The following is a 21,941-nucleotide window of genomic DNA, read 5'->3' on the forward strand; positions in this document are numbered from 1 at the left end:
GATGTGCTTTGCCAAAAAAAAAAACATATATATTTATGTATATATACTTAAATCACCATTTAACTTTTCTTTAATAGATGATACATACATTTTATGCCTTTGGAAATTTCTGTTGTTTTTAACCCCTGTGCTTTGGTTCCCTTTTTTGTTTTGTTTTTATTTTGTTTTTCCTAGACAATGGAGTCAAGGAGATAGAACCTTATGAAGGTCTGTACATAAAGGAGGGTTTGTTTTGTGCTGACAGCCTTTTTGGGGGGCTATTCAAGCAAAAATAAACCCAACTGCAATTGATGTCCGTCCATGGTATAGACTTTTATGGAGAGTAAAATGATTTTCTTTTATCATTTTTGGTAAAGTATTCAGCTTTGGTTTTACTTAGAAATTACACCAAGGAGTTAAATTTCTTTGATTTGTTTCCTTAAGAATGCAGAGTGGAACTTCCTTTAAATGCCAAGATAGAATGTTCTGTTTTTTAAAAATTTTAATGTGCCTTTCAAGCAGAAATCTGTATGTTGTGCAAGACTTTAACCAAAGACATCAATTGCAGTCTGTGTTTATATCACCAAAGATGTACACCCAGTCTAGTGATACTTATCCTCATATATTTCATTTCGTATTTATGATGATCTCTCAGTCATTAAATTTGACTTTCTAGAAAAGAAAGTTGTTGAATTAGATAGCGATTGTGGTTTGTATTTCCTGCATCACTTTTCATGTTGTACCAAGACCGCTTACAGTATACCAAAGTTAAACATGTACAGTTTTACTATCAACACTACGTTATGACTCAAGAGAAAATATTGAATCATGATATGTGGAGTGTCATACATTTACTAAATCATAAAAATTCCTCTGCCAATGAAAGAATTCTAAATTTAACCTAGTAAGTTTAAAGAATTGTTAACCGTTTTATTTATTTATGAATTTCCAGCACATAGAATAATGCCTGGCCCATTACAGGCCCTCAATAAATGTTTGTTGAATGAATGCATGAAACATTGTTTAAAAACTGAAAAGCTACTTCAAATAGTGTACAATGTATTCCTAAAAGAATCTCGTCATTCTATAGATGTTTATATTAAATTGCGTTTTCTATTAAAATTTCTATAAGCTATTTGTAACAAAATTTTAAGTGCACCGCATTTGAGCAGCATTATTTTATTGCCTTATATAACTTGGAACAGCTGTGTTCTTGTTAGTTACTGAATGATTTATGGACTTCGGTATTGAGGTTTTCTCTATAATATGTACCATGATTTTAAACAACTCTGTGCTATTATGACTAATGGTTTCTTATGCTGTCTGGCAAGATTACAGCAGAATTTTTGTAGTTCTTAATTATTTGCATTAGAATGGGTTACATAATTTTAAAAGTACTTTACCGAAAGAAAGTTGTGTGATGTGTATGAAATATTCTTTGTCTCCCCAGGACTTTTAAAGACAGAGTTTTGACTTCATTTGTTGGCATGTGATGTCAGAAATAATTTTATGTTATAATTTTTTAAAAATTCAGTTTTAATATCTTTTATAACAATAGTCTGTTGAGATGTGAGTTCTGTTCTTTGTAATAATAAACTTACCAGAAAGTCAGCATAGAGCTAAAGCTGAAAGTCGGGGTTGAGGAATTTTTTAATGGGCTTGTCAACTAACATTCTATATGCCCTATAGAATATATTTTTTTTAAAAAGTTTTCTTTTAATGTCCCCTTTCACTGTGATTTTTTTTATAAGTAAAAGGAAGGAGAGCTAAAACTGCCCTTATCATTTCCAGTATGAGATAAAAGGATTTTTTGTTTGTTTTGTTTTGCTTGAATGTATGAATGATTTCAGCAGTGTTTTTGTGAATGTTGATATGAAGACTTGAGCAGATACGTAATTGTGTAATTTTCTTTGCTTTAATTGGGGACAAAAATACCTCTTTTAGAAGTTTTCGAATTCCAACTGAAGTTAAAGATGCATAATCCAAAATAGGCTGTCAGTTGGTGGTCTACATCAAATTATATTTGGATTATCTCTTGAAACGTTGTCAGAACTTCTAATTTAATGGCATTATTTCAAAATCAAAGTAATGACGTGATTATTTTTCTCATCCTGTTCAACAGCTAAAAAATGAACAATTCCTACTTAAATTCCTTTTAATTTTGGTTATATTTTAGCCTGTTAATTAAGTGAATTTAAACGTTGGCTATGTTGGTTTTCATGATGGTACAGTATTGGTTATCATCTCTTTGAGAACCAGAAAAAATAAGAACAATATAAGAAGAGTACAATGTACTAAACAACAGTTAAAGCATTAATATTTTTAAAAATTTTCTCTTAACTTTGAGGTACTGTCATTTTGTGAAAATAAAAGAGAGTTTATAATATTTTTTTTGGTTCTGTAGAAGAAAAGATATGTAACGTTATTTTTCTAAGAATGTATCAAGCTTATAGACAAAGTATTTTGCCTACTTTACACAGCTATCATATACCGTAAATATTTTAGAGGCTACAATTTCTCTTTTACAAATCAGAGCCATCATAAAAGAAGGTAGTATGATAACTTATTAATAGACTATTTATTTACTTCCATAACTTGTCAGAAATTCATTAAAAATAATCTTTTAGTCTCCCTATAATCACTCATTGTATCATGAATAGTTCGAAATTTTTGGTCACCAAAAGTAACAAATATACATATCTGGTCTTGTTTTTTTCTTCACTTGTGCAAATACAGAAGTTAATGAAGAGACTGGGCATGTGGAGGAGCAGTGGGGAGAAAAGCAGGGTGAAGAGGTCAAGGCAGGTCTGTCAGACTGTGTGTCTAAAATAAGTAACTGAATTTTTTAGAAGTATGACTTTTCCATTTCATATAAGATGTTGGGCTCCAAATTTATAAATGCACAATAAAGAACGTTTTCAGTACTGACTTTTAAATACATTGCCTAATTTTATTAATGGAGAAATATTACATAAGCTATCTAATCAAGATAACTTACCAGAATGTTTAATTTATCCATCTGAACATGTTCTTCAGTATTTAAATCAAACTAAAATTATAGACAATGCCTCTGATCAAATTCATGCCTATCCTTTACCCCAACTCTGTATTCAATTCATTTATTTATTAAAAACTGAGTTCCTACTCTGGGTTACACTGAGTAACACATTGCAGTCCTAGCTTCTTCCCTAAAGAATTTGGTTTTGTAGAGGTAAATTACAAGTAAAGTAGAGTAGAATATAAATTCTATTAAAACTTTTAGAGACTATCACAATTTTCTTCATAAATTCTTTTCCTAAAATAAGAACAATTAGCCATATATTCCTGTTCTTCATCCCAGCTCAATAGTGTTCTAATATTTATTGACAATCATAATTTCTTACTAAACATTCCATCTTCTGAGGGGAGGGCCTCCATTCTGGTGTTGTTTTTTTTTAAAGTCCTTATTATATTTACATGTCATAATTTTTGCCACTTTCTTTGTCAGCGTGTTCCTGAAAGGATTTTAAAACTTCAAATATTACATAATCAGTCAATGTATTAATACTTTTTTATCAATTTTTTTTATTTTATTAAATTCTTTTATCAGATTTTCACTATTTTTATTTGAAACGCAGAATTGAATCCTAGTCTTTTCTTAAGATGTCAGTTTAAAAAGATTTAACAGTGAAGACTGAACAAGACTGAACAATGAAGAATGACTGTGGTCCTAATTTTATCATGTTTAAATCATCACTTTTCTTTCATGAACAGTAGAGCGTACTTCATGTGCCTTACATTCTCTCCTTTTCCACTGTGTGAAGCAATGTCCTTACGGATATTGTGCATAACATGTATTTTCCCGGATGCATTGTCTCAGTATTTACAGTATAAGACGCAAGACCTCTTAAGTTGCAGTTCCTGATTACCAGTAACTATTTTTAATATCATAAAGATAAGAATAATCATCAGAATGTGTCTGACCTTGAAAATAAAGGCAAATTTAGCTGCACATTTCTAGAAATGTGGAACTATCTCTGTTCTGAATATCTAGTATTCTAACTACTAGAATGTCATGCATCTTCCATTTTCCTGCAATGCTATAGGAATCACATGTTTAGAGAATAGCATAAAAAATGAATTTAATTTTAATTTAGCTGTGCAATTAATGTTTTCCTATTTGCCCATTCCTATATGTCTCATTTTAGTCCATATGAGTGGTGAAATGCTTTCACACTGTTCATGAATTGGCTTCCAGAGGAAAGTCATTTTTTAAGAAATTATAAGTTTGGGGGCTTCAGTGGTAGTTAATATTTTTATTTATTTTTCACTTCCTTAAGATAAAGCCTATTTGTTGAAGCAGTTTGTCTCCTATCCTCAAAATTAACTTCATTAGTGAATATATCAATTGTCAAATTAGTATAAAACCATAACTATAATCTTTCTGACTTATTATAAAATGACTATTCTTCATTTTATTTTTTGTTTTTATTACTTTTCTCAGAGGATGGGAAGGATATACTTTACTCTTGTGTTCATTAGTGTGAGAAGTCATGTTTAATGCATGAATTTGTTTCCCTAGTGTGTGATTGCATCTTTTGTGGTGTGCTTGGTTTTTATTTGGATTGTTAGTGACCTTAATTATTAACCACTATTGTCTGTTTTCAATGTTAAAAGACAATGAGGGAGAAACACCAAGCCCACCTAATATTGGGAAAAAAGGCAAGTCTAATATGAAGTTAATAGTGCCTTTCTATATATTAGACACTCATTTTTGATGTTTGTGATGTGTGTGAATATACTTTCTTAGATTAAATAGATATAAATATCCTAGTACAATCCTATTCTATGGAAATGTGTGTCATTTAAGTCAGAAGTTTGGCTTTCTTGGTCATGTTAAGATTCTGAGGGAGAAAGTGTTGGTCAAGTTGCCTCGTGAAAAACACAACATAGATATTTTTCAATCCAGAAATTGTTTTAAAACTGAGTGATTTAAAAAATATTTTAAGCAGACTTTTAAATTAGAAAATGATATGAACTTAATTTAGTTTAATAATATTAAATAAACACCTACAATATTTGTAGATTTTTCAGTTTTATACACATGAATTAATACATTGCCTGAGTGAGTAAAAAAGATGATCAACTTCAATACTTAGATTTAGTTTTCTTATGATTATTGGTGACTTAATTCTATAACCCAGCACAACTAAGTTCTGTCAAAAACAACAGGGACTGTATATGTTTTATAATAATTGATAATCAGAATTAGCTCAGAATGTCAGCATTTTAACATAGTTATATAAAAAAAACAATGTTCTAAAATTTCTCTGTATTATAACAATTTGCCTTTGTTATGGGGCCAAATTAAAAAATGAATACTTTTTGCTTCAGTTGCTTTATAAAATGTCTTTTAGTCTTGATTATATACTTCCCTGTCTTCATTTGTTATAAATAACGTCTACACTGTTCTGTGTGATATTTAATTAGCACTAAAATAATTTTATAATTTTTCTTACTATGGAGTATTAATTAACACCCCTTCCAACATAAAATTCTTAAAATATGCTAGGATATTATAGGTTAAAAAGGTGAAAATAATGTAACTAAATAAATAAAATGAAATCAAGTATTATAAAATATTAACATTCTCCATAAAACAATGAAAATTTACATAAGCTTTCAGTGTGCATTTACATAGTTGTCATTTTTATCTACATTTTAGCCTCCATGATTTCTGCTTTGTACCTACAAAAGGATATGTTTATATGTACTGAAATTTATATCAGTGATCAGAAAAGTAGATATCTCTTCTTAAATGTTCAGTCAATTGTTAGAATGCAACAAATTTTAAGAACATTTCATGCCATTTTTTTTTATTTGAGTAAGTTTAAATGTATCAAAAGAATAAGGACTTCATAGGAGGACACCAAGGTAAATACTACAGCAGAGGAAGTACTCTGAGCAGGTGTTTTGGGCTTCCTGAGCTCTAGTTGACCATGAACACTGTTAAGCCTTTCACCTCTAAACTCTTCCCCACTCTTGTTATTCCTTTGATCTTGCATGTAAAGGTTCTACTGACAATGATTGTTGAGTTACTCCCACTCATTATTAGTATATTTTTTTCATGTACATAAAGATCCTCATTACTGCAAAGCATCACTATTATTATATAGATTAATCCTACATAGGTTACATAGATGGCCCACCTCTATTTAAGGTCTAGGCATCTAATTTTTGCTTCCACAGTTTTCTTTTGGGAGAGACACATTTACTGTTTGTGTTGAATTTCACAATACAGTTCATGAGTACGATTAAGGTGAGAGGTTGTTTTTAAATTAGCTAAAGCATATTTGTGGATTAGAGAAGATTCCATAAGTTAGAGGGATGTTACTATATTCCTTCTTTACTTATGTATTCAGAGGAATAAATAAATAAATAGAGGTAACCATGAATTCTGGCTGTAGCCTTGTATTAGAAATGGCCAAACATTGAATTGAGTGATAGATTTATCATCATCTTCTCTTCTGGTTTAAAATGCAAAGGGAGAAAATAATAAAGATAGAGATAGCTTTATGCTGCATCTTCTGTGACGTGCCCACATATCATTCTGGAATAGGAATAGTGTATGCTGCCTTTCAGTTAGTGAAATATGTGATCAGTCAGCCCGAGTGTCTCCATTAACCCTTTATTAAGGTTAGACTCTTTGGTAGGTGGAATGGGCTTCAGAGTTCTCAAATGACAATGTACCTAAGCCAATCCCTTTACATACATTGGCTCTTCGTACCTTTAACGAGCTAGAATAGCAATGTAAATTAAGACTTAAGCATAATTGGTGAGTTTCTAGCTATTTATAATTGCTTTCATTTTTTTTTAAAGATTTTATTTATTTATTTGACAGAGGGAGATCACAAGTAGGCAGAGAGGAAGGCGGGGGAGGGGGGAGCAGGGTCCCCACTGAGCAGAGAGCCCGATGCGGGGCTCGATCCCAGGACCCTGAGATCATAACCCGAGCCAAAGGCAGAGGCTTAACCCACTTAGCCACCCAGGCGCCCCAATAATTGCTTTCATTTACTTATTCATTCATTCTACAGATCATTTTTGGGCACTTACTCTCTTCTAGTCTCTGTTCTGGATGCTGGAAATATGCTAGTGTACCTGTCAAACAAAGCTCCATGCCTTCATAATCCTTACATTTATTGGAGCAAGCAAATAATAAAAGAATATAGCAAATCATATCATATACTGATATGATATGAAATTTCGTATGAAATTTCGTATGAAAACGAAAATTCCATCAGGATAATGGGATCATTTTCAAAAAAGTAGGGTAAATAATGCTTGATAATGCATTCTGAGAAGTATTCCCATCAAGGTAATATTTGAGCAGATACCTCAAGAAAGTGACAGAGTTACCACTTGAATGCCTGGAAAGAAGAGTGTTCCTGGCAGAGGGAATAGCAAGAAGGAAAGCTCTGTGATGAGAGCCAACTTGACTTGTTGGAAGAGCCAGGAAGAGGTCAACTTGAGTGAGACCAAGCAAGCAGGGTGAATCGTAGTAAGTTGGGTCAGGACGAGCTGCGGCAGGTGACTCGTATCATCCATCAGTCAATGTTAGGATTTTGTTTTTGCTGAATGAAATGGGAAGGTTTGATTCCAGTGACATAATACCATTTCTTTTTAAAATAAGCTAAGTGTTTTTTTTAACATTTTTATTTTTTTATTTTTATTTTTTTAATTTTTTTTATAAACATAAAATGAATTTTTAGCCCCATGGGTACATGTCTGTGAATCGCCAGGTTTATACACTTCACAGCACTCACCACAGTACACACACCCCCCACCAATGTCCATAACTCCACCACCCTTTCCTGACCCCCCCCCGCCCCCCCAGCAACCCTCAGTTTGTTCTGCAAGACTGAGAGTCTCTTATGGTTGTCTCCCTCCTGATCCCATCTTGTTTCATAAAATAAACGAAGTTTAATTGCCATGTTAAGCTAACCTGAAAGAATTGAGATAAGAAACAGGAAGGCTTTTGCAATAACCCAGGAAAGAGGTGACAGTGGCTTAGATCGTAGTGACAAGAGTAGTTGGATTCTGGATAGATATTAAGGATGGAGCCAACAGAATTACCTCATAGGATGAAAGAGAGAGATTCAATAACATCCAAGCTTTGGGCCTGTGTAACTGGGAGAATAGGGAGTTTCTACTAACTGAAGAAAAAACTTGAGAAGAATTGTTTGGTGGGAACATTTCAGGGGCTCCGTCTGGGATATAAGCTAGAGATCCTCCTGGATATCTAAGATAAGATGTCAAATAGGCAACTTAAAATGTGGTCTGGATTTCAAGTTGGAGATTTGGACTGTTAGGGAGTTACCCTCAGAGAGAGAGAGGTTGAACACCATGAGTCTGCCTGAGATTACTGAGAGAACCAGGGAAGAGGTTGAGGGACCCTGCGCTGAACTATCTCATACTCGGGAGCTGACAAGATGAAGAAGCAGGAGACAGAACTAGGAGGGAAACCATGGAGCGCAGTGCCTTTGAGTACAGGTGAAGAAAGTACTTGCAGTGGGCGAGAGAGAGCTACTGAGTGTGAAACCATCGCTCGATTTAGCAAGTATGACGTCGTCAAGTTATCCTTCATTAAGGGCAGTTTTGTTGGAGTCGTATGAAGGCTGAGGAGCATGGATTTAAAAGAAGAGGAAAGAAGGGGGACAGTAAATATAACAGATGCCTTTGAAAGAGTTTGGCTGTAAAGGAAAAAAAAATAAAAATCTGGAACTGAGGGAAGAGATCATGGGTCTACAATGCATGCAGGACACATGGGAAACTTGGTATGAACATGAGTTTTGTTTTCTGAGTCTGGATTCTTGGTTTGCTTTCTAGAACCATCTGGCCCCAATCATCTCCCTGTAGTTTACCAGTGTATCTCTTGGTATTCTGTGGTTTCACTCCTAGATTTAGAATCAATACTTTTAGATTTAGAAGAAGACTTATAAGTCTTTTAATAAAGCTGCTTTTCTTCATTGACAAAGGAATAGAAATCTAGGAGATAATCAGCTTTCTTCAATCTACATAGTAGCAGATCTCTAGTCTTGACTTCCAGAGTATGCATTTCTGTATCCTGCCTCTTCAGATAAATGGTGATCTTCTTGCATGGGTTTCAGCCATTTATTTTATTTTAAATATTAGCTAATGGCTTAGTTCAGTTCAACCAATGTCTGCAATTTTTTCAGCTAATTGTACTGGGTGGTTATTGAGGATACACTGACAGATCAGATGTGTTCCCTGCTTTGGGGATATCCCAAGATAAAACAATGAGAATAAAATGAGAATAACAAAACAGAGCTGGTAAAATTATTTTGTAGCATGTCACTTATAGAAAGTGCTTGAGACTGTGAAATATACAAATAAAGAGGTAAGTAAGTTGTGAGGGGTTCTGGGTAGGTTTTCAGCCTAAGATATTCCACTGCTTGTCCTAGTTCATATTCTGCCACTGCTTAATTATTTTAATAATATGAAGCTTTTAGGCTTTCCAGAACACTGAAATGTAAATATTTCTGAGGAGACTGACCTGAGCTATTATTACATACAGATCTTTTTAAAATTTTATTTTATTTTTTATTAACATATAATGTATTACTTGTTTCAGGGGTGCAGGTCTGTGATTCATCAGTCTTACACAATTCACAGCACCTACCATAGCACACCCTACCCAGTGTCCATCACTCAGCCATCTTCCCTAACCTCCTCCACTCTGGCAATCCTCAGTTTGCTTCCTGAGATTAAGAGTCCCTTATGGTTTGTCTCCCTTCCTGGTTTTGTCTTGTTTCATTTTTCCTTCCCTTCCCCTATAACCCTCTGTCTGGTTTCTCAAATTCCTCATATCAGTGAGATCATATGATAATTGTCTTTCTCTGATTGACTTATTTTGCTTAGTATAATACCTTCTAGTTCCATCCATGTCATGGCAAGTGGCAAGATTTCATTGTTTTGATGGCTGCATAATATTCCTGTGTGTGTGTGTGTGTGTGTGTGTGTGTGTGTGTGTGTGTGTATGTGTGTGTGTATGTACCACATCTTTATCCCTTCATCTGTCAGTGGACATCTAGGCTCTTTCCATAGTTTGGCTACTGTGGACATTGCTGCTATAAACATTGGGGTGCACATGTACATACAGATCTTCATAGGAAGCAAGATAGAGCCTGTGAGTGGAGAAAGTCAGGTGTGGGAGATGGATGCTGAAAAATGCAGTAGAACACTAGGTACCTTAGAAGAGTGATAATGATGAATTCTGCCTTGAACAAACTCTAGTCTACTAGTCTGCTCTAAATAGTGTTACTTGCTATCTAGATATGCTCTAAACTTACTTTCTTAACTAATTTGATATATTTAAATTGTACAGAATAATACTTTTCAATAGTAAGTACCATATAAATGTTAGCGGTGATTAGTAAAATTTCCTCATAATATCTTGCTCCAATTTTGTATTTTCAGCACAAACTGTGAAAACTTTCAATTTAAAGTAAAAGCACACCTGATTATAAAAGTAAACCTGAACTATTTATTCAATATATATGGTTTAGTAGCTTTTAGGAAATTATTCATCTAGATGCTGTTCTTGACCATATAGCTTGAATAACAAGCAATACCGGGGGAATAAATCAGATTAGGTTACAGCATTAGTTATTATATAATATGCTAATGCATTTTTAAGGGTTTTAATCCATTTATAAAAATCAATATGCAAATATTTAGAATACTCTTCTCTAACAGAACTATTTAAATTATTAGTACTTTTCAAGTTTTATAGTGTTTAGAGAACTCCATTGGAAGTCAATACTTGGCTCCTAAGCTCATTTCTATTCCTAGGCATATGACATCTGGTAAAGTTCCTAATTTCTCTGCACCTTAGTTTCCTCTTCTGTACAATCAAGTATCCTATAAGAATTTTTTTTTTTTTTACAGAAACTAAGTGTTTTTGGAGATGTAGCTAATGAAATCTAATGTCTCATGGTTTTGTTTCTGATTTATTATCTATGTTGTTACTGTTATTTGTTTATTTTGTTTGGTTTTGGAAACTTAGCAGATGCAACCTCTAATTGACTGTTGGTGAGTCATTCACTGTCAGGATGATAGACGAAATAAATGCTACCCTGCTACCTATCAAAAAATCATGTTCCGGGGCACCTGGGTGGCTCAGTGAGTTAAAGCCTCTGCCTTCGGCTCAGGTCATGATCCCAGGGTCCTGGGATCAAGCCCCGCATTGGGCTCTCTGCTCAGCAGCGAGCCTGCTTCCCTTTCTCTCTTTCTCTGCCTGCCTCTCTGCCTACTTATGACCTCTGTCCGTCAAATGAATAAATAAAAAAATCTTTTAAAAAATCATATTCCTAAATGTACAGAAGGAAAAATGTTTTGTCCCTTTGAGCCTCAATGTAGAGTTGCCTACATTATTTCAAACATAGTTAACCTTGCGGACTAAGAAGAGAGGAAAGAAAGGAGAAAGAAGAGGGGGAAAAAACAGGTTACAAAGGAACCCAAAATAGTAAAGGAATTTTGACAATCTATAATGAATACTTGTGTCTGGAAGCATTCTAGAGGTTGGATAGCATTTACGGTGTGGACAGGCTTTGTGTTTCTGCCTCTGTATTCCTGTGAGTGCTTCTAGGGCAAGGAAAGTAAGATACCCATGTCTTAATTTCCAAATTTGATTTGTATCTAGATAATAATGGATTTTATATTTCCTAAATATGGCATTCTTTGCCAACTTAGATGAATGATGATTTGACCAAAAATCATATGAGAGAAATTCAGGGATACCATAGAATAGCAAGGGATTTATCATACAGTTTTTAGCAGGATATGCCTTCAGTCACATCTGTATTATGGAATAGTAATTCGGTGACAGTGAGGAAGATGGCTTGAAAGAAACAAGATAGAGGACATAAGACCATTTCAGGTCTTTCAATAGTCCACTATGATGGTTTGAACTAGAGCGAGGAGAAGAAGAAGAAATGCATTTTAAAAATTTTCTTCCTCGTTCAAATCCACAAGCCTGAATGAATCAGTTGTAGAAGTTAAGTGCTTATACACAAATATTTTAAAATTTCTTTTCCTAATCTTCCCTTTCTTTCTCGGAGCCCATTTCTCCTTATTTTACTTTCCTCTCCCCCTTTGCTCATTTTATTTCTTCTGTATTTCCAAAGCCTCAACTGGCTAATCAGATTTAGTGAAAAACTCCTTCTACTTCAGACCTTTCTGCGTACTTCAATCATTATTCAAGCCATACCATCACTGATTTCCTGAATATAATTCTAAAGCCATCTTCTATTTGTTGTTGAAAAATGATGTGATCTTAGGAGAGCAATAGGAGACTAGAGTAAGAGCACAGGTTTTGGGCCTTGGCTCAGGGCCTGTCTTTATTATGTACCAACGCTAGGCCCTTAACCTAAGTTCATCTGAGAAAAAGAAATCTTACCATCTTTCTTTTATGCCCAATATGAAATGCCCAATTACTTCATTTGAGAATCAAATGAAGTAATGAATGTGAGATTGTTTGTAAACTAGAGAACTAGTCAGTTACCCTTAATAACCAGCTCTTTGTTTTCTTACCTGGAGAAACCAACCACCTGATAGAAGGTCCTTTTTGTGTTTTATAGGATTAAATATGATGCTCTGTGTGGAGGCAATCGAAGCATATATTATACAAATATAGTCTTATTAACATAAGAATTTATGCTCTTTAAATTGTAACATTTATAGGATTGGCTACCTGGAGTGATGGAAAGTCGCTGAAATAGTTATTTTGAAGACTTGGGTTTCTTAAATGTCACCTAAAAGCTCACTTCATGGTTAAGTCTTCATGTGTAAAATCCTTCTTCATATTATCTAATATTTATTAAATCAATCTTTAAGCTTTCCAATCTACAAATTAAATTCACAACTGAAAATTTACTGAATTCAACTTTAAAATACTCAATTAGAGTGTTATTTTTAAAAAAGAGAGAAAATTATCCTTCTAGAACAAACTTTTTGTGTGTACTTGAGTGGATTCCTGGTCTGCACCCTTGGACATCTATTCTTTCAAAGTAATACTTACGGATTAATTACATTATACGTCTTTGATTTTCACTTTTTAATCTTGGGTAGTATGTTGTACAGAATCATGCTAGCACTTTATACTTAAAATTTCAATTTTAAGTTCATTATTATTTAACATTAAGGAGACCATTTTCATTTTTTTTTTTTAATTATCACAATAGTCCTTTAACAGAAAAGACTCTCTTTAAGGTGTTCCATCAGTGGTATTTTTGCTATTTTTGTTTAGTATGTCTAAAACAGCTTTCCGACAATTTGAATAGTTTCCTGATACAAAACTAGTTTGCTAGTTTCATTTTAATACTATGGCTCATAATTCCAAGAGGTCTAACTAGATATAGGTAGCTCTCAGCATGGGTTTTTGGGTGATAAACGAAGTAATGAGTCAATAGTTCTGTTCTTTTTATAACTTTAATTCACTTTTAAAGTAGACATTTGAATTTTAACAGAGGGTTTAAATAATTACATTTAGAACTTTTAGAAAATATTCTATACTCTCAGTGTCCTAATTTCATCATCTCTGGTATAGGTATTCTTCTACAAAATCTGACTAGTCTAGAATAATAAGAAGCAAGAGCAACTCGGTAATTTTAGAGATGGAAATAACCTTTCAAATTTTCAAGACTAAATTTCTCACTTCAAATATAACATATAAGAGGCCAGAGAGGCTCTGAACCTTGGCTAAGGTTGTACACATAGTTAATAGCAGAAATGTTCCAGAAGCCAGCATTCCTGGCTCAGTCAAATAACCTATCCGTGACATTTTTTAATCAACCATTGATAGCCTTGATCTAGGTCTTCTTTCATTGTTATATTGGCTGTCATTTATAAATTGATAGTTATGGAGTACTTTTGTTACTGGCATATAATAATTTTCAACAAATACTTGCTAATGTCAGTCTGTCAACGCAAGACAAATAACTATAAACAACTTCTCTTCAACTAAAATGTTTGTCAACTCAAAGAAAGTGTTTAAAAATTAAACATGTTATGTGTTAAGGGGCTTTCTGCCAATTTACAAATAGGCTATACCATTTTCAAAACAAGCCATTTCGACTTCTGCATACTCAGTCTCACTTCAGAATAGCATGTCTTCTATTTTGTAACATCAGAAACTATCAAGTGATGAAACAACTCCTTAAGATGACAAATGTATAGGATTTTAGCACATTTTAGGAATAACTCTGTAATCCTGTTGAATCTTTCATATTATATCGGTGGATGACCAAAAGTGCAGATTTTTCAAAAATCAAGAAATACTTTGTTTTAATGAGTTTATTATTTTCCCCAAACAGAGAAATTAGTCTGTTGGTTTTTGATATCAGATTAATTTGGTTAAAGGTACAGACAGTTTGTTTATTCCTATAACTAAAGAGAAATTAGTCTGTTGGTTTTTGATATCAGGTTAATTTGGTTAAAGGTACAGACAGTTTGTTTATTCCTATAACTAAAGAGGGCTTAACCTAGAGTTTGGGAATTTATTAGAAAGTCTATATATTCTCTAAAGGTTTTAAGACTGTTCTTCCCACTAGCAGTTGATTGAAATATAGTATCTTTATCTAGATTGTTTACCATTCCAGAGTCCTATATTGCATCTTTAGCAGATTATTTATTAACACCCAATTAGAAAATCAGGGCGTTAACTACACATCTAAGTGTAACTTTCATACTCCCAAATCAAGGAGTCTGTTTCTTCACAAAAGCTGATTTATGTTGGGCCAGAAAAAAAAGCATCTTATTATTAATAACATTTATTTTAGGTTTAGGAACTGGAAAACCCTTACAATTAATGCAGTTGATTCTAACAGTGTAAGTAAATAAAAACAAAAAATAGTAAGTAATCAAAAATCAAAAACAATAATGTATCCCAAATCCCCTATATTTGATGTTGCAGTATAGCATATTTTCCATTTTGACAGTGATTTCAACTTCCCTAGTTATGTTTTCCTTAGGTTAATATTATAAAATGTTAATATTTCATTATTTAATGTCCAAAGGTGGATGTCACCATCTTAACTAACAAAATAACCAACTATTAATAAATAACTAACAAAACTCTTAGTTATTGTATGACATAGTGAAAACTTCATGGGGATTAAAATGTACATTGACAGTAACCAGCTACTTATAATATAGTTGTAGAAATATGTGGATAAAAAACAGCCAAGTGTATACTTAAGTATTTATGAATGCTGCTATGAGATTACATTGTGATCAGCAAATCTTTTGATACATGACTTATAAGGCCCTACATGATCTATACTCCCCCACTTCCCATTTCATTACCTCTTTAACCTCATCTTCTAGTACTTTCCCCTTCATCCACCCTGCTCCAGTCAGAGTTCACCGTGCTTTTCTAGAATATGTCAGACATGCTCTTACCTCAGGACATTTGCATGTGTTGTTCTTCCGGTTGTAATGCCTTCTCCCCAAATAACCATATGGCTAACTCCCCTACTTTTCCAAGTTCTGTACTTAAACTTGTCTTCTTTGTGAGGCACTCTATGACTAACCTATTCAAACATCTGTCACCCTCTGGACATTTTATTTCTTTCTTACCTACTTCATGTTTGTCTTCTTAGCACTTACCAATATCTAAGTGACAAAACATTTTTTTTTTTTGCTATTTTTTTTTATTTTTTTTATTTTTTATAAACATATATTTTTATCCCCAGGGGTACAGGTCTGTGATCTCCCTGATATAAGTGACAAAACATTTTATTTGTTTATCCTGTTTAATCTAATTTCTCCCACTAGAATATAAACTTTATGAGAACACGGACTTTTGTCTGTTTTGTTTGTGGTTAAATTCCCAGTGCCTAATCATGCCCAAATTATAGTAGGTGCTGAATTATATTTGTTGGATTTAAACATAATTTACAGTACTACAAATAATTCTGGATAATTTTAGATAAGCCAGATAACTCATATTCAGTGAAACCAAACTTAATAGTTTTCATTGAAATAACCCCACCGCACATAAATTTTTCTGTCATTTAATGAAAGTACTAAATGTGGTAGCAAAAAATTAATCACTTTGTCTAACCATATATTAAAATGTATTTGTAGATTTTCTCTTGGTATGTATGGAAGTCTCTGTATTTTAATTCCACATAAACATTTTATTGTACCATAATAACATAATGTTTAGCAAAATGTTTATTTCTAAAATAAATTAATATTATTTAATATCAACTAAAAAAACCTTTATTTATCAAGCCATTTTAATTATATTTTCTTCATACCTTGGCCCCACTTATTTTATCGAAAATAAATTTTGGAGATTACTGGAACAAATTTTAGTGCTCTGGATTTTGAAACTCATAAGAAAATTCAAATATCACATTCCTATATTTAAAATATTGACTACCTATTAATAAAAATCTGTGGGAAAACATAAGGGGAAAAATCTAAAAACTAATTAGGTTCTGAAGTATCTTTAGGTTCTCATTGTACACATTGTCTCTACTTCTGATAAGTTCTGATGATTGTTTTTTGGTTTATACTAGAAGTTACATGGGAAGACCAGCAGAAAAAGGTGAATGGTACAATAAGTGATGACAAACCATTGCCGAAAAAGAAACACCAATCTGAGCCAGGTTTGTCAGGGTTTGGAAAACCACTGAAAGCATGAGACTCTAAGCATTGCATTTCATGCTTTTTAATTATGTGTGTGCTTGTACCTCATCTTTCTCATTTTGGTGTGAACTTTATAGTGTGTAGACCCTATTTATCTTAGAGTGGTGAACACTTTATTTCAAGATATGTGTAGAAAACAAATTCTACATATTTTGGAAAAAAGTTTTTTTTTGTTATCAAGATTACTTTTCTAGGAGAAAAATGGACTAATTTAAGCACAAATGGTCATTTATATATTTGGTTGTTTTGGCTCAAATTAAAGTACCTTCTTGGAAAAGGATCACAATATATAATTAAATATAATATATAATTAAATATAAATACATATAATTAAAGTACCTTAATGGGGAGGTATTACTTGCTTTCTTAAAAAGTACTATACAGAAGTCAATAATACTGTCAAAGCACTATACCAGATACTGGAAATGACTTATTTTACAACTTTTGCAGCTAAGATATTGCGAACAACCACAAAGAGTGATAGCATATTGTGTGAATTCAGTAGTCTCTATAGTCCATTATTTCTACAAATGAATGGAAATGAAATGAAGTGATTTTATTTTCTTCTTTCTTTTCTTCTTTGGAGAGGTATTATTAACTTAGTAGAAGACAAAAATTTGAACCAAGAGTAAAAAGAAGAGAAGCAAAGGGCAGAAGTAATCAGTAAATTGAATAATCAGTCCTAGCCTTAATCCATGATTGGATGAGAGTCCGTTGAAAATTTCTTTCCAAATTTTAGGATGGCCTTTCTGATAGTGATATTATCATTAAAATGACTGTGTCTATAGTAACAGTGTTAATGTATTTTTATATGGTGACTCCGTTCATCTTACATCTCTGAAACTTTTATACTTTAAAATGTATCAGTATAAATTAAATTAAATTAATTTTAAACTGACTCATTAATGAGTCTTCACTGCTATCCGCTGTATGCCAGAAATTGTGATTGGTACTGAGTTATCTGGGTAAACAACACTAATGCTGCAATGTCCTCATAAAGCTTACATTCTGGCAAAAATATATAAATTAAAAGTGATTATACTAATGACTAAGTTATCAATTGTGATAGTGTTTTAAGGAGAAGAGTAGGTTGCTTTGAGAAAAATAATTATGTTACATAAGTCTGGAGAGGAAGAAAAAATGCTATAGCCCAAGTGGCTTAATCTGTGAATTCTCTTTTAGTTAAACACATTCTGGAAATTTAATAAAATAAGCAGGAATTTACATTGGGAATTTAAATATATAAGTTGTCAGAGAAATATCTTGCCTTTTTTTCAATTTTCAATTACGCATCACAGTTTGTTTTGAAAATAATAATTATCTTAATATATTTAATGGGATTTAAAGGTAAACAGTATAAAATTAATGATTTATGTTATGATTTATATAACAAAAATTATTACTGTAAAAATATTTCCTTGCAATATTGTGTGATATCAGTTATCTTTAGTCATTAAACTATTGTTTGTCTTATTTGCCATGATATCTGATTACATAAATAGGCTTATAGCCATATAGATCTATATAAATAAATTACATTGAATATTAAAGTCAATGCAAAGTTTGGCTAAAAAAAATCTTAAACCTCACAAACAAAATTTTTTAAATCTAAATATTATTAATTTGTATATTCTCATAGATAGAATATATATATTTTTATCCCTTGAGTCCTCTAACTGAATATAAACATCCTGTGTAAGAGAGGAAAATTAATGTAATTAGAGTGCCTTAATGTCATGGCTTAAAATGGTTATAGATTTTTCTATTTTGGCAATTGTGCATTTTCCTATATACTAGGAAATTCAAACTGGCCCTGGAAATTCCCACCCTAAATGTCGTGAGTAAGTATGCGGTATGTTAAGGCAGCAAACGTTTGTTAAATGTTAGTATTCCTAAATATCATTGTTTGTTTCTTAAAGAAAGGTGGTATATGTAGGGATTATTTTTAACAATTGAAACTTTGAAATGATAAAATGGGAGGCAAATAATGGGATATCAAGTGAGTGGGGCTAATTACCTATGTTTTGAGCATGGGCTTTACTGAAGACATGTTTGGAGTCGTTCTCTCTTTCATATTTAAGTATGTCTATGATACTAATAATCTATTGATTGTAATCCATGTTTAATACATTATTTTCATTCACTAAAATCTAAGATCACACTTTCCATTAATTGTCAAAGATTCTTCATCAGAAGACTGTTATAGTAAACTTGTGGTGTTAGAAAAATTCATAAGGACTTGAACCCAAATCTGAGATGCAAAATCAGCTATGTGTATCAATAGTGTATACTGCTTTTTTGTTGCTGTTTTATCAGAATCTGTGCAAAAATAATAGCTGGGAATTTTACCATTTTTAGGATGTATGCTAATAACTTAAAAATCATTTCAGATTTTTATTTTAAACATAAGAATATAGAGCCAGAGGACTAAATGGCACTAAAAAGGCTAGAAAATGTGTTAATGAATATTTGGATGAACTTTAAGTATTATGGACTAGTTTCTGCTTCTTTTAAAGAAAAGTCTTGATATTTCAAAATCTGACTGTCCTGAGGGGGTTATCAGCAAGAAAGGGGATTTATTTTCAGTATCTCTCACTTAATTGATGGGATAGATGAAGATTCCTGGGAAATATAATGGTGCTTATCAGATTAGTATCTTAGATATGAGCAAAAATATAAGTATTGTACAAATGATTTTAAACTTCAGGGTTTACATATAGTGTTTAGTGTAAATCACTAACATCTTCCTCAGCTAGATGTGAATTAGATTTTGTTTAGACCATAAAGTTAATAAAACAATCTTGACAGAAGTCAAGATTATTTGAGTATGGAAAAACCCATTGTTTAATTTTTAATGAGCAATCTGATTCTAGACTAGAATACTATGGCCTATAATAATGCATTGCTATTAAACATTGAAAAACTTTAATCTGTTGAGCTTTATATTTTCACTTTGTGAGTCTATCTGTTCTTACAGTAATTGAAATGTATCTGAAAAAAAGAGCATATTTTATATTAAATATTTTATCTCATATTTTACTTAAACTCATCCCACAAAAAACTCTGGTGAGAATGCTAATTTTAGTTAGGCTGAATGACTGTTTTGGAACTGATACAGTTTCTCCAAATAAAGATCTTGGACTTAAATAGTTCAGAATGGACTTTGAGATATAATTTTAAATGATTTCTGATGTGTTTGATAATTAATTGATACTTTTCCAAAAAGGATTATCTACCTTGGTTCATTATTTTTTAAGTGTATAATAACTTAGCTACCCTTCTTGTAATTATCCTGAAACCATGATGGTACTACTTACTTTGCTGTTTCTTGTCTGGAAAATAAGTCTATGCCTTTCTGGGAAAGGGCAGTGAAACAATTTGCTGGGTTACTGTATGATTATGTATTATTTTGGAAATCGAAACTATTCAGGTAACAAGTTCTGTTTTACTACATACTCTAGCATCTTGATGCATAAGCCCTTAGTATTAGCATTATATAATTTACTTAATGTATTAACCTTTAATTTTTTCCTACATGGACTTTATCATATTGTATTCTTTGTGGACCTGTAACTGTGGTGAAGGTAGGGATTTTTTTTCTTTTACCTTTGGATTTATGCTTTGCAAAATTATCTTAAGAAAAAGTAAATACTGAAAGATGTATTTTGTTAGTGAGTTTAATACTTAGCTTTTTTTTTTTTTTTTTTTTTTTTTACTATTTTGGTGTTGTGGAGTTTTGTTTCCTTTTATTTTTGAGTACTTTGACATTTCTTAAACGTAGAAACAATGTGTTTCCATCTAAACTGATAATCTAAATTAGTCTTATAGTTAAATGCTAATCTAATTCATCTAATCTAGAAAAGAGAATCAAGGTTATGTTCTTAGTCAGTATTAGACTCTGGTAATTTCCAGATTGTTGTAGAATAAATGAATTTTATTTTTTATTAAAAAAAGATATAAAACAAAGTAAATATTTTATGCAAGACAAATCAATTGATGGAATTTCAGAATTAAATACTATTGATACCTTCAGATGTAAATATAGCATTCTTTGTTAATAACTGTGTTTTCCTATCAATAAAGAGAAATTTCATGATTTACGAGTTTAGTTGCTTATTTAAAGTTGATTCAGTTTCCTCTGAATATACAGATAAGCTTTTAAGGCCAAGCTGTAATTCAATGACTGTTGTTTTTATGATAAATAGTGTGATGTATTTTGAAAGTCAATTATTTTAAACTCCCTCAATACATTCTCTGAGTATATTTTTCTTCTGTATTTAAAATTGTATTATGTGTCAGACCTCAAGGACAAAATCAGTGAAGAACAGTACAGCTAGGAAAGAAGATATTTAAAAGAAAAACATTTTTATTAGTGAGCTTTTAAAAATAACAAAATATTTTAAAAGATTGGACCTTGCTTGTTTTAATAGGTAGAAGTTATTGTAAACATTCAGTTATTTTATGGTTGATGACAAGATTACAGAAAGTAATAATTAGTTTAAAAAAGAAACTCGGACACTTGGTTGAGGAACTAATTCTTCAAGATTTTTTCACATTGGAGAGTTTTAGTGCAAAATCTGTAAATTTGGTAAACATTTTATTTTTATATTCTAGATCCATCCTGATTTTTGTACCATTGAGACACTCCTACAAAGTAATTGCTTATTTAGTCTTCATTTTGAAAAGTATCTCTTCTGCTCCAAAGGGACATACTAAGACTATGATCTTTCAAAAGCCCTCATAATATGATTAGTTTTTAATTATATGAAAGTTCTAGTATGCTTTTAAAGTATTAAGGCTTTTGTTTCATTGTCAGGATTTTTTTTTTTTTTTTTTTTTTGGTCAGGAATCTTTTTAAACAGAATTCTTGCTCCTGAAGGACCTGTGTTTACTTAAGTACAAAATCATCTAATAGGACCAACATTATGTCTGTTGTAAATGGTGATAAATGAGAAAGAACATTAGCTGTAAACAAGTTTCAAATAGATATCATACACACTTGGTAAAAACTGTATTTATAGATAAACGGGCCCATGTACATGCCTTTTAAAATTAATTTGATTGAAGGTTATTCTTTCTTTGTGAACTTGAGGTGTATTAAGTCAAAATTTAATAATAGTTAATACATTATATTAGGAAGAGAAAATTTTTGGTTTGCTCAAAATTTTGCATAAAATTTGGCGTCATATACATTATTACAAACTTAGCTTTGTTTTATTTTATATATCTGTTTATCTTCAGTAGTT

General features: G+C 31.9%; 1 protein-coding gene across 44 annotated transcripts in view; it reads left to right on the forward strand.

The window, feature by feature from the left end:
* Positions 1–21,941, forward strand: part of RIMS2 (regulating synaptic membrane exocytosis 2) — a 594,152-nt gene that overhangs the window by 397,245 nt on the left and 174,966 nt on the right. For 19 of the 44 annotated variants that reach the window (XM_032316364.1, XM_032316365.1, XM_032316366.1 and 16 more), the window contains one exon: positions 175–207. The exons of the other annotated variants lie outside the window; for them this stretch is intronic. In XM_032316364.1, coding sequence (XP_032172255.1) covers positions 175–207 — 33 coding nt within the window. The remainder of the gene's footprint in view (positions 1–174; positions 208–21,941) is intronic. 44 annotated transcript variants of the gene reach the window in all.

This window comes from Mustela erminea, chromosome 16 (assembly GCF_009829155.1).
Source record: "Mustela erminea isolate mMusErm1 chromosome 16, mMusErm1.Pri, whole genome shotgun sequence".
NCBI classification, from domain to species: domain Eukaryota; kingdom Metazoa; phylum Chordata; class Mammalia; order Carnivora; family Mustelidae; genus Mustela; species Mustela erminea.